The sequence below is a fragment of the Molothrus ater genome, chromosome 6, assembly GCF_012460135.2.
Source record: "Molothrus ater isolate BHLD 08-10-18 breed brown headed cowbird chromosome 6, BPBGC_Mater_1.1, whole genome shotgun sequence".
Lineage (NCBI taxonomy): Eukaryota > Metazoa > Chordata > Aves > Passeriformes > Icteridae > Molothrus > Molothrus ater.
Genome location: NC_050483.2, coordinates 37,985,009 through 37,998,107, shown reverse-complemented (window position 1 = coordinate 37,998,107; position 13,099 = coordinate 37,985,009). Strand labels below are relative to the sequence as shown.

The window sequence follows — 13,099 nt, the reverse complement described above, 5'->3', positions numbered from 1 at the left end:
AGAGTATAATTGTCTTCTTTGGTGTTTGGAGTGTCTTCTTTCCATGACAACAGACACATTTTACTGTCCAGTGCACTGGTTGGATAAGGTTCTGGTTGCTCCATCTTAGCTGTGAAAGTCCTTTTAGTTGCTCAGTTATGATCCTTTCCAGTTGCTGAGTTACACACTTGTCTGCCAGTGCTTGAGTTCTGACAGATTTAACTGCTCTGTTTTACCCCCTTATGGATTCCAGTAAACTGTCTTGCATTTCTTACTGAAACTACTGATTCCCCATTTCCCTTCTATAGAGATGACTGAGCATGTGCCAAATTGTTAGCAGTCACAGTTTGATTCATTATAGTAGTTTAAGTTGGATTTATGCTAGTAAATTGGGCTGTAAGCAGGAATATTTCTGGCACAGGAATTTTTCTACTGGAGCAATCAATGGCAGTACGTGACCAGGAGGACATCTGAAAATAACAGCTCTTAAAACCAATATAGCTGATCCTGAAAAATTCTTTAAGATTCAAGTGATAGCCAGTGTTTACATAAAACAAATTTCAAAGGGCTGAAATTACATATGATCCTGTAAATTGAATAGGCTGTGGACTTGTAATTAGTCAAAGGCTTTGAAGTATCAAAACACTGAATTTATAAATCTGTTTGTCACAGTTCTAAGAAGCAATAGGATATGAAAGACTGAGAACTTACTCTATTGTACTAGAAACCTTTGTTGATGCAGGAGGGGTTTATTCTTGATTTTTCTTTAAAACCAGTGTCTGTGAGTTAAAAATATGACTGGCCTCTAAATTATTTTAAGTTAGAAGTTCTGTTGCTTTTAGTGCTTTGAACCACCTGGACAGGAGTTGTCCATTATGATATGAAGGCACATATCAGCTTTTTCTTTTTAAAAAGGAAGGCTTATTAGGAAATTGCAGTAGCACTTGTATTTTGTTTAGTTTGGATGACTTAATGTACACCTTTTTCACCCTGTCAGTAGACTGTAATGTAGCATATAGGAGATATTACTCTAGAAACTTCAGGCAGAAATATGTGCTTCAGATGATCACATGCACAGGCTTAATTCCTAAAGTAATTTTATTCCTACTAAGTTCTAAATACATTCTTGATTTTGAAACTTCTTCAGGATTAGTATATCCTAGGACATTATTTTTCCTACATCCTGTGTACTTAGCTTAAGTACTAAACAGGGATAACCATTTGTGAAAATTTTCTAAAATACATTATATGTCTAGTTAGACTGTCTCCTTTGCTGTGTAATTTGGGAACTAACTCTGAATTTAGCAAAGGTTAGTTAGTTTGACTAAAGAAGGAAGGTTCAGGATTATAATTCTTTACAAAATTGTGTTAATGCTGAGATTTGAAACTAAGGTGGGACAGCTTGTCATCCACAGCTTTGCCTTCAGAGTGACGGAGGCATTTCTTGTGTCCAGTTCTCAGTGTTTCATACACTTTGTGGTGGCTTCAGGACATGAGTGCATATGCATTTTGTTTTCTTGTTTGTAATGTTTGATGCTGTTAGAAGTTAAATGTCTTTAGACCATGAGGTAAAGGTCACTTTTGTCATCTTCCTGAGGTGCCTTTTTCTGTTTCCACCCCCAGGTTTTTTTTAATGGAAGGGGTGAGGAATAGATATACAAGTATGCATATGAATTGGGAATTCAGCGTTGCAAGCAGAGTACCTGTAGGTCCTCTTGATTTCAAACAAGAATTTTATCTGTATTTAGAATTTGGGGTATCACTTGCAGGATGTTTGGTTGGAAAACAACCTTCTTACCTGTGGGAAATGAAAGTAATCATCTTGTTAAGATCTTGAGAAAAACTTTAATGTAACAAAAAGGGCAAAGTTGGGTGTGAAAATGTGTTATCCCATTAGAGTTTATGGACAATTATCTTTGTGTTAGAAAGTGTATTTATAGCTTATAGAAGACACACAGTTCTTTTGAACAATACTTCAAATTTATTACATGTGTTATTCTTTATTGTCTTGGGAGTTAAATATTGCAATTCCTTGACAGTGAGAATAGATTGTGGCAATTGTTCATTTCAATGTGAATGCATATTCAGGAAAATAGTGTGATTTGAAAGCAGGTTTAATAGTGGTGTGTGTAATCTAGAGTTTGTTAAACTTTGAGATATTAAAAATATATATATTTTTATGCACTTTTAAAACTTCCTTTGGGTTAGCAGCAAGTTAAAACTAAAGAATGTGCCATGGTGTTACATCAAGACATGGGTCATGCAGGCACAGAGTCTTGCAATCTTGGAATAAAATACATGAACTTACAGGAGACTGCTATCCTGGGTCATGTTTCTTCGTGCTGGTGGTTCTAGTATACATTAAAAGAAAAGATGGTGTGAGTGATTAACATGAACCCACAATGAAAGTGTGGTGAGTTAGTAAGGAATTTTTAATTTTAGAATAAACTCTACAGCTACTAGCTTTCTTGGAAAATGATAACTGCCTGGACTGTAATTAATATCAAATCTTTCCAATGTTCTTGTCTAAAACTGGGATGGGTCTATATGAGGCTGAGCATAATTGTGGTCTTGTAGGAGTCTTGTATACTTTTTTGATGTTAATACATATAATATAATTTTTTATTGTTTTGCCTGTTGAAGCTTAATCTCGGAGAGGATATTGTGAAAGTTGTAATCGATTGGAGCAAGCTTCAGAGCACATCAGCACTTCAGCCAGCCTTGCTCTTTAGTGCACTTCAGCAGCATATTTTATGTTTACAGGTAAATATTTCATGGGACACATTTGCCTTGACAAAAGTGATCAACAACTAAAAGTATTCTCAACTGTAAAATTCCCGTAATTTTATTCTTACGTTGGTGTGTTGAATAAAAAAGGATTGCAGAAGTATTAAATGCTTGGGATTCCACTATGCTCCATAGGTACTCACATTTATGGATTTTTCAGATTAGTGGGAATAGCCACTGTAGGTGAGCAGGCTGAATAAATGCAGCCTCATTGATTTCTAGACTTGCATTGTAAATGTGATACATTTCCATCTATGGTGGGTTATAATTAAGCAATAAGACACGGCAGGTGTGTGTCATGCTATGATAATGATTCCATGCGTTGGGTGAGTTTTGAGGCTCATAGAGTGCTTTCAGTGGTTCAAGAAGTGGCATTATCCCAGCATGACACATCCTGGAGTGTCTTACTGCAATTAAATATATTTTCAACGTAGGTTTTTTTTTTTTTAAAGAGTAATTTCTTTGACATTAATGTCTCATCTTGCCAAGTAGCCAGTCACCATTACTGTCATTTCTTTTAACTATTTGAAACTTTCCAACCCTGCCAAAAGTAATTGGCAGGGCATGGCAATGGCAAAAGGCATTGGCAGGGAGGGTTAGCAGTTTGTCAGCTTGTAACTGAGCAGTGTTTTGACCTTGATAGTTCATATGTAGAAGATGGGATTTGAGTACTACTATTTTGCTTGAGCTAGTTAATGAATTATTTGAGGTTCCTAGTGCTGAGAGGATGAAAAGGGAAGTTTCTGTATTTTCTTGTCTATAGGTAAAAGACCTTTTGTTTTCCAGACATCCACCAGATCTTTGGTGTGATGATGAGCAGAAAGAGAAAATATGCAAGATAAATGCAAATAAATTTACATCCAACATATAAAAATGTTGCAAGTGGGAGTTTGATTCCATTTCAGAAAATTTGACTGCTAAAAATCATGTTGTCTTTAAAAAAAAATTAAAATCATTTTTAGAGAGAAAATAAGCAGTGAAATTCAGACTAGATGAAACTGATGGAAATTAAAAAGAGATAGGGACATATATATGTGCTGAGGTTTTGATGTTACATTGTGCATAAGAGTTACTGCAGTAAAATAAGCATTTTTCCTGCCATAAATATCAGTGCCTTTTCTCATTTAATTTCATGACCTAAGTAGATAATCAACTGTGTCAAGCAAAGCATGTGTTCATGATAATGCCTATGTATTTCATGTCTGTGTTCTCTCATTCACTTGGGCAACTACGGTTTCAAGTGGAGAATGTAGTGCTCATGTGATAAAGGCTTTACAGTGTAAGAGCACCAGATTTCATGTTAAGGAGGAAAAATACTAAGCCTTACTGTTCTGAGTAAGCATTTGAATGACATGTTAATTAAGTGGCATGGATGCCAGTGATTGAAGCTTTGATTTAGCTAGTAAAACAGGAGTACGGGCAGATTTTCACAGAAATTTGGGAGTTTTCCTCTACAAACCTCTAAAAGACAGGTCGGAAAGGTCAGAATCATGATGTGCACAATATTTGGAACTTCTTTTTAATCTTATTACTGTGTTCTATCAGAGGAAGATGTTGTAATTCCCAAAATTATTTCCATTAGTCTGGAAATTATAATAGTACTTGTCTTCTTGGCTTTGGGACTTTGGACTTTTTATTTTTTTAACCCTAATACACTGTTTTCTTTGTTCAGCCTCTCTTAGAAAAACTCCAGTCACTGATCAAAGAGGAAAATATAGGCCATGTTGAACCTGGAGGTAAAACAGAAAGCCAGACAAGTTTAGATGTTTATGATGGTAACAGTCAGACTGAAGAAAAATATGGAAGTTATGACTTGAGAGATCTGAAGGATACTCGTTTTAATTTTGATCCAGAAGTGGTCCAAATAAAAGCTGGAAAAGCAGAAGTAAGTGATTTATGTGAGTTTAAAAACAGAAAAATGAAAGACCTTTCTAAATTTTAAATTTAAAGAATGAAATAGATATATGCCTTCATGTTTATTACCTGCAGATTGACAGGCGGATATCAGCCTTCATCGAGAGGAAACAAGCCGAGATCAATGAAAATAATGTCAGGGAATTTTGCAATGTTATTGATTGTAATCAAGGTAACTGGCTAGCCAGACTTTAATCTTCATAGTAATTTAAGTTGTGTGGGGGTTTTTTTGTTGGTTTGTTTTTGGGTGGTTTTTTTTGGTGGTTTTTTTTTTTTTTGTTGTTGTTTGTTTGTTTGGGGGTTTTTTTGGGTTTTTTTTGTTTGATTTGATTTTTTTTGTTTTTCAGAAGTGCTAATCTGTATTTAAAACAGAACTTTTTTTCAAGAGTAACTTTGTTTTAAAACTTAGAACTTGCATGTGCACTGCAGATGTCAGATAGAAAAATAAATTGTGAAGTCACTGGATGACAGTGTTTAATGCATCCCATACAGAAAGATTATATCTATTATTATGTTAATTTCAAGAACTGCTATCTTAGATCATGATTTTGTAGCTATTGTTCCCAGTGTTTTAACTAGGTGTTCCTCCAAAGTAAATGGAATTGCAATTCAGAAATGTCTTGTGAGTTGTATATTGAAATTGAAGTTAATTTAATGCTAGTTAAATTACAAAGTATTTTTTACAATGATTTTGAATTACTAGCTACTTGAAATGACTTTTTCTTTTTAACATTGCTCACGTTGTAGTACAATTGGCTGTATCTGTAACCAATCTTAAATCCATCTGGCAGACTGGATCCCATTTACAGGATCGGTAACTGTAGCCAAATGCATCTTGGAAGTTAAGACAGTTTTATATACATAACTACATAAGTAGTACAGAGATATTTTCTAAGTACCTGTGAACCCACATGTGCATTGTCTCTATGAGAAACTTAAGCTCTTAGAGATCAAAGCTTATTGTTCAGTAAGCTTTGTAGAGAGTTTAACTGCTTGAATGTTAGTTGGAATGCAAAGGACAGCTGAAGTTTAGTAGACTATGCTAGATAGTGAAATATTGTTTCCCAAAATTGTTATGTACAGAAGAATTGATAATAAGACTTGTCTCGTTGTTCAGGCATAATAAAATATGTGTAGATCTTTGGTGTAATGAACAGAGATTTCTATGAAAATAGAAACATTAGAATAAATTAAGGTAATCCATACTATAGATTTTATGGTTAGGCAAATGAAAGAAGTCACATGGATCAGAGTAAATGCAGAAAGGTTTAGGAAAGAATACTGATGAGTAAACTAGATAAGTCAAAAAACAGGAGAGTTTCAGAAAAGGACAAAAAACCAGAATAACAGTAGTAAGCAGGAGAAAGGCTTCTGTACAGGAAGAAGGAAATAAGTTACAGAGAAATGCAGTGAAAAGTAAGAACCAAATAAATTTGGTCCTGATCCAGTAAACTTCTCTATACATGTGTGAATACATTTATATGAGTGACTCATCCAATTAAAAGCAGTAAGTCCATGCGAGTGTGTGAAACTATTAATGAGCAAGTGTTTATAGAATGAATTAAGTATTCCTGATTTTATTTTATTGTTTGAACCATTTAAATTAGATTTGTTTAAAGCATCAAAGTTGATGGTGGTTAGAATATTTTCAATTATAAATACATAATTTGGACCTCACTTGTTATATCATTATTTATTTAGAAAATAGCTGTGCCAGAACAGATGCAATTTTCACACCCTATCCTGGATTTAAAAGTCATATAAAGGGTAAGCAACTCTTTTAATACCCATTTAAGTATCCAGATATAGCAGCACTTCTAAGTTTTTGATATCAAAAGTTTTTATAGAATGCTTAAAAATGGAAACTTAATGTATTGATTTTTTACTCTAGTGAATACTTCTACATCTTCATTTATGTCTTCAAGGTTTTAAATCCCTTAACTGCTTCACTAAATGAATGGTTAGGCACTAAAGACCAAAACAAAATAACCTATTTTTATTGTCTGAAAGGAAATGTGGAAAAGATAAAGCAGGACCAAGAAGCTGAACAATACTTAGTTTTTCTTCTAAGGTGAAACCGTCAATAAGGAATTGAGATTAAATAGGATTATCTTCTATTTTTCATTAGTTGGTGCAAGTGTCTTGAAATAGAGTATAATTTTGGGACAGTGGAAGTTTCTTAGACGTGGATTTATAAGAACTGACAAGCTGAGGAATGAATTTATCACTGCACTGTTTTTTGGAAAGGAATAAATAAAATAGAAATTATGTCAAACAGAAGTTGTGTGTAAAACATTGTTCATCTGCTGCTCTCCAGGTGTATGCAAGTTACCCTTCTTTAAAAACAAACAAAATACCCAAAATGAGAATGAAAACAACCCTCTTTTGCATTTTTGAAAGTGGTAATACTCAGTTATCCACTTGATATTGATCCTAGAAACCACCAATTAATTATTTTTAATTCTGTAATTTAGAATAATACTGTAAAGCAAAATAATAAGTTTTGAAAGGCATGGTGAGCTAAGAAGGAAATGGGGAAAGTGAGTTTCATTTTAGAATCTTTCACAAAGAAACACTTTCAATACTCACTGTTTTAAACTGAGTGTTAATTTGTTGGTTGGATGGCAGCGTAATGCAGGAAAAAAGGGAAGCTTTCACTTCAAGGAACAGTTCATAACTGAAATGTGAAAAACACTTTGAAAGGAATTGGAAGTAAAACCAGCATAAATTCAAGCAAGAATGTAGCATGTTGCACTCATGAAAGTGTATGTGTGTGTATGTGTGCTTCAGCATCTGGAGCTGCCAATATAGTCTTTAAATCTGCAGTGCACTGCAGTAGTTCTATGAGGAGAACTTAAGAAATTACTCTGATTTAATGAGAAGTGAGCAAAATCTTCTGATGGAGACATGGCTCAGCATGGGTAGAAGATAGTCCTAGATGCAGCTAAGAGTCACTAAAGCTTTTATCCAGATGACAAAAATTCAAAGTGAACTTCCTTGCTGAGGTTTGTATTGGTTTTTCAGTTGTGTACCTCTCTTCATCTTCATGTATTTATGATGCTTCCTGTAATATTAGTCTGGCCTCTTCTTTGCATTCGCAAAAGCTCTCATGTGCAACTGCTGACATAGATATCAAGGTTTCTGCTGTTAATCAGCAGCTGATGACAAATTCTCAACACTGCCATTCTACATGAATGTATGAGTAATTCTTTTGCTTTGCATATGTAAAATCCAGGGGTTTTGTTAGGTTTAGTTGCTCATGCAAAAAAATAAGAAAATGCTTTTACTTGAACTTTTGATCTTACTGCGTGTGGGCCCTTCATATGCAAGACTTATGTAAAACTGATTTAATGCAGGTTTTTGTGTTTCAATATTTTGATTCTTTTAGTTAGATCTGTTTTGTGTTTCATGTGCATATATGTGTAATTTATTTTCTCTTTACGTAGTTTCTAGGGTAGTAAATACATATGGACCTCAGACTAGGTCTGAAGGAATGCATGGGTCCAGTCACAAAGCCAGTGTACCCATGCATGATTGTGGAAACCAAGCTGTTGAGGAGAGATTGCAAAACATTGAAGCACACTTACGGTTACAAACAGGTTTGTATGATGTTATAATTTCGACATTGGTGTGCCATTTTATATAGTTGTGATTACTGTGGTGAAACTGGGCAAGTCTGTAAAAACCAGTTTTTGCTTCCAGCAACAGAAAGAGTTCATCTTGACTTGCTGGCTGTTTTTCAGAACAGCTTCCAGTGCTAGTACTGCTCTTTTCCCTTTACATTAAGGGAAAGCAATATTAAGAGTGATAGGTTAGCCAGTTTAATTAGTAGGTGCTGAGTGTTGAGTAGAGGGCAGAACTGAAGGAGTGAAGCTACCTGCACAATTGTTTCTCTGAATGGACAAAATAAATGAATGGCAAAAAAAACCCCAAACCCCACATTAGTGCTATTTTGGTCATTTGTGGAATAGAACTGTCTTGTCTAACAGACCCAGAAATAAAAGGAAATGGGTATCAAAAAGCAAAAGCTTTTTATGGCCTTGGTTGTCAATAGAGTTCAGAACCAGACTATCATTTAAATTGGAGTAGCCAGTACTTAGTTGTGATAAACAGTTATTTCATATAGTTCCTTCATTATAGAACACTATGGAGTTCAAATAAGATGCTTGCTAAGGCTGCTCTTTTGATCAGTTCTATCCGTTCTATGGGGAAACAAATCCCAAGCTGCTGTAGAAAAGATGGAAACAGCAAATGGGTTGAGTTAGGATTTTTTTGGTTGTTTTTGTGGTGTCAGTGAGTTTTGTTGTGGGCTTTTTTGTGAGGGTGGTTCTTGGGTGAGCTAGGGTCTTTTTTGTTTGTTTGGTCATTTTTTTGATTTTTTTTTCCCAGACAGACATCAGCCAACTACATGAAGTTGTCTTAGTGCTTTCATTGACTACACTTGCTTATCAATCAGGTTTTACCCTGAATTATATTAATTATCCTTCCTTCATATGATCCCATTCATTTGTTTTGTTCAGCTACTGGTTGATAGCTAATCTTGAAGAATTCAAATGTTAGACTTGCAATCTTTAGTTAAATCAATTATTCAAGTGATTTTCCTAATTTATTTTGCATTGCAACTGTTGTATTTAGGTGGTCCAGTACCAAGAGACATTTATCAGAGAATTAAGAAGCTTGAAGATAAAATCCTTGAGCTGGAAGGACTGTCTCCTGAATATTTTCAATCTGTAGTAAGAAATTTTCCTACCTTCTCTCAGCATATCTAAATGTATTTATGCCTTTTGTGCTTGAATCTTTGGTGTACAGAGAAGAACTTAGAGTCGGAGGGCAGACACTTTTAATAAACAGCTCTGGATTGGTGTAGTGGTTACGTTACATGTGGACCATCTAGTCAAGGTCATATTTACCTAATTTGTCACTCAAAAGAAGAAAGTGTCTGTTGGGGGGAAAAAAATTGCTGTCACCCAAGCTTAACTAATTTGTAAGAAATGTGTCAGAAAGTTTGTATTTGTCCCCCTTGCCTTAAAATCTGAAGTGCTTCTTATGTCAAGAAAATTGACTGAAGTTTTGATTTTTGATACAAATAATTAATGGCTTGAAACAGCTGAAATCATTTGGGCTTCTGTACATGATCTGATTGCTAACAATATGTGAATAACTTCCAAAAGGATGAGGGAGTAAACTGTCTGAAAATTGCTTCATGTGATTCTGTGACTTAGTTTCTTTTATTTCTGGTTTTCAGGCAGAGCTCTGTCTCTCACTGAATAATACACCTTAACCTTCACTCACCAAAGGGTATTAGGGCAAAGAGAATGTTAGTTGTTACTACATTAGGCTCTATTTGATTTTAGAAATTTCTTATCTGTTATCTTGCTCTTCTTTCCCCATGTAACAGTAAGAATGTCTCTTCTACCTTTGTTGATTGCAATTTAATTTATATCTTCTCCCTTGAGACTAGCCAAAGAAGAGTCAGTTAATAAAAATCAATAGCAATAGTGCACATTTTTGTTTAATTATTTTAATTTGTGTTGGAGACCAGTAAAGTTCTTTATTTGTGAGACTATTCCTTCTGGCTGAAAACCAGAAGTTAAAACATACACTTTCATAAGCTGAGATTTCTATTGAAAAGGCTTTAGGACCTCTAGGAGGATCAGGGTGAAAATTGTGATGGTGGCAATAGTAGTTTTGCACAGTAATTAGCACATTTTATCTGAAGTTTTGCATAAATATTGGCGTGGATATAGGCAAATTTTAGGGATGAAAATATTGACAATTTCAAAAGCTCAATTCTGTCTGAAGGAAGCTTCAGTTAAATTGATAGTTGTTGACTGCCAAGTGTGGAGAAGCTTCAACAGCTTCTGACTGCTCTCCAGTAGTATTTCTCATGATCCAAAGTACTTAATTATGAAAAAGGTTTCTTTAATCCATGGAATGGCAGTCAGTGGGATTTTTTATAAAGACTCTTAACAATATAGTTACAAGAATTATTTGTGATCTTCTGTCAGTGCACCATTAAGTCTGTTTTGATTGTCTTTTCTTCAGAGCTGTTCTGGCAAGAGGAGAAAGGTTCAGTCTCCCCATGTAAGTGCTATTAACTCTTGTTTTTCTTAAGTTTAGGATGTTTTGAGTGGAAAGTAAGCAGGAGTTCTATGAAGCAAGTATGTAAGTTGTCAGAAGTAGCTGCATCAGTATTGGATAGTTTGCTGTCAAAGAGAGTAGGAAGGAGACAAAAAGCTAATGGCTGTTACAATGAAATGAGTCTTCTAAGAATACATACTAGGGTTTTCACCAGTTAGGAGGATGACTGAATAAAACAAATCTATGATGCTGTTAAGCTGAGAGAAACAGGCAATTTCTGTATTCTGATCAGCCTTCTATTAATGTCTTCCATTTTTGTTTTGTGGCATAGTGGTTTTTGTTGATTTTAAAATTATTTTTCAATTCGCTTTATTGGTTTATGAAAAGACAAAAGTAGAAATGGCTGGCTTGGCAAAAGTACTGCAGAAGGACCCAACATTATAGCAGATATTAACCTGTCAGTAAGAATTGCCATTTTTGCAACATCATCACAAGGGAGTGCATTTACCATGTACTTCTTAGGCCACAAGAGAAGTTATTGGTGCAGGTAGGACCATGGCTGGAACCTTGTCTGCTCCTAGCTATCACCCTTGGAGACAGATGGATTGGTGAGAATGCTTAGAGTGGGCTATGGGCCATCTGATACTTGAGAAAGTAGGCTTGTGTAGGAAAAAAAAATGTCCTGCATAGGGTGAAATATTTTTATTGAAAGGATGATGACCTCCTTGTATAAGAAAACATAAAAGATTACCAAGTTAAGTGGCACAGAGGAGCTTGATGTTGGGCAGTAAGCAGAAAAACCCTTTAGCTGTAAACCCAAGTTCTGCAAAATCTAAGTAGTCTCATCCAGTGTTTAATATGAAGAGATTTCTTAGGGTGGTTTATGAGCAGACTAAACAAGCATCTAATAAAAGCAGCATGAATGTATTGATCCACGATTAGGACTGTCTTTCTTGCAAGTTTACATTCTTTTTCCTTTAAATTTAAATAGGCAAAGACTAAATTCAGACAATTCTGCAGAAGTAGTTCTATCACTTAGTACAATATGCAGTGACCTCAAGTATCAAGTGATAAGCCACTTCTCTAGCAATTACAAGATGTAAATGATTGTGATTTTTATTTTGTTCTTTTAGCAGAGCTATTCACTGGCTGAACTTGATGAAAAGATCAATGCTATAAAACAGGCATTACTGAGGAAAACAAAAGAAAGCAAGTTCAAGGAGGCTGAGCAGCTTCTTCGATAAAAGTGTTTTCAGAATCCTCATCATGATTTACACGTACCTAAACCATAGACCTGAGCAGTGTTCATCAGAGATGACTAGCAATGAAGACATAGCATGCATATAAGCTCCCTTTGGATGATCTTGAAAGCTTTCTTTCAGAGTAACTTGTTTAAAAGCAGCCTTATTAATGAAATAGTTACTTTAAAATGAAGACTGTTTCAGGAATGTCATTCTAATAATCCGTTCCCTTCTGTTGTAAAGGAGGACTGCAGCATTGTTTGTATGTGAAAAGTCTTAACCTGCGCACCAAAGCTACATCTCACGTGTTATTCTTGGTGACTAAGTATTCAAAAGGAGTATCTTTTGGATACTGTTCATGTAAGTAGTTTGCACAGACTTCTGAAATTAAATTCTTCCTCAGAAATACACTGACTTTGGGAAAAAAAATTACCTAAACCTTGCAGAATGCATGCTTTCTTGTGGGATTTTTTCTGGATTTGTCACTGTTTTCACCGCTGTTAGAAATGCAGCAAATTGCATTTGTGTTGTGACAGGTGTTTATGGAAACCCTGTATGTGTAAATAAAAACAACTGTTCTTCACCTTTTCAGTGTCTTGTGGGAATTCAAATTTCATGACGTGTTCACAAACAATGTATTCTAAAAATCATCCCAGAGGAGATTTAGAGGAGCATGCCAGCAAGGCATCAACTTCCCTTTTATATGCATGCTTACATGATTGAAGCGTAGATGCTAGCTTAAAGTCTGACCTTTGGCCAGACAGTGAAGTGAGATTGTGTTGTGACTTTTTGTTTGGTTTTGTTTGTTTGTTTTTAATAAACCATTTTCTATTTATATAAGTTTTATTTACTGTCTGTTATTATTTCAGTTTAGAAGAAAAGTTGCTGTTACCGAGAGAGTTTTATGTAAACTGCTCTGCTTAGAGCAGTCATATTGTTCATGTCCCTGTATTAGCCTCTGTGACAGGTGTTGTGAACAGTACTGACTTGGCACAGCCTTTGAAGAATATTTGGTGTTTTCTGTGACCTCGTCTTTTTATCCAGAATAAATTTGTTATAGCAACTGCAGCTAATGTTTCTCTGGAGATAAACCAGCA

The 13,099-nt window shown here is 35.0% G+C and overlaps 1 protein-coding gene across 3 annotated transcripts in view; it reads left to right on the top strand.

The window, feature by feature from the left end:
- Nucleotides 1-12,585, top strand: part of MBIP (MAP3K12 binding inhibitory protein 1) — a 110,397-nt gene extending 97,812 nt beyond the window's left edge. For 2 of the 3 annotated variants that reach the window (XM_054515241.1, XM_036384486.2), the window contains exons 2-9: nucleotides 2,623-2,742; nucleotides 4,439-4,651; nucleotides 4,756-4,852; nucleotides 6,382-6,447; nucleotides 8,127-8,279; nucleotides 9,316-9,413; nucleotides 10,726-10,764; nucleotides 11,895-12,585. In XM_054515241.1, coding sequence (XP_054371216.1) covers nucleotides 2,623-2,742; nucleotides 4,439-4,651; nucleotides 4,756-4,852; nucleotides 6,382-6,447; nucleotides 8,127-8,279; nucleotides 9,316-9,413; nucleotides 10,726-10,764; nucleotides 11,895-12,005 — 897 coding nt within the window. In that variant the 3' untranslated portion in view covers nucleotides 12,006-12,585. The remainder of the gene's footprint in view (nucleotides 1-2,622; nucleotides 2,743-4,438; nucleotides 4,652-4,755; nucleotides 4,853-6,381; nucleotides 6,448-8,126; nucleotides 8,280-9,315; nucleotides 9,414-10,725; nucleotides 10,765-11,894) is intronic. The other variant, XM_054515242.1, reaches the window with a different exon arrangement.
- The last annotated feature ends 514 nt before the right edge of the window (nucleotides 12,586-13,099 follow it).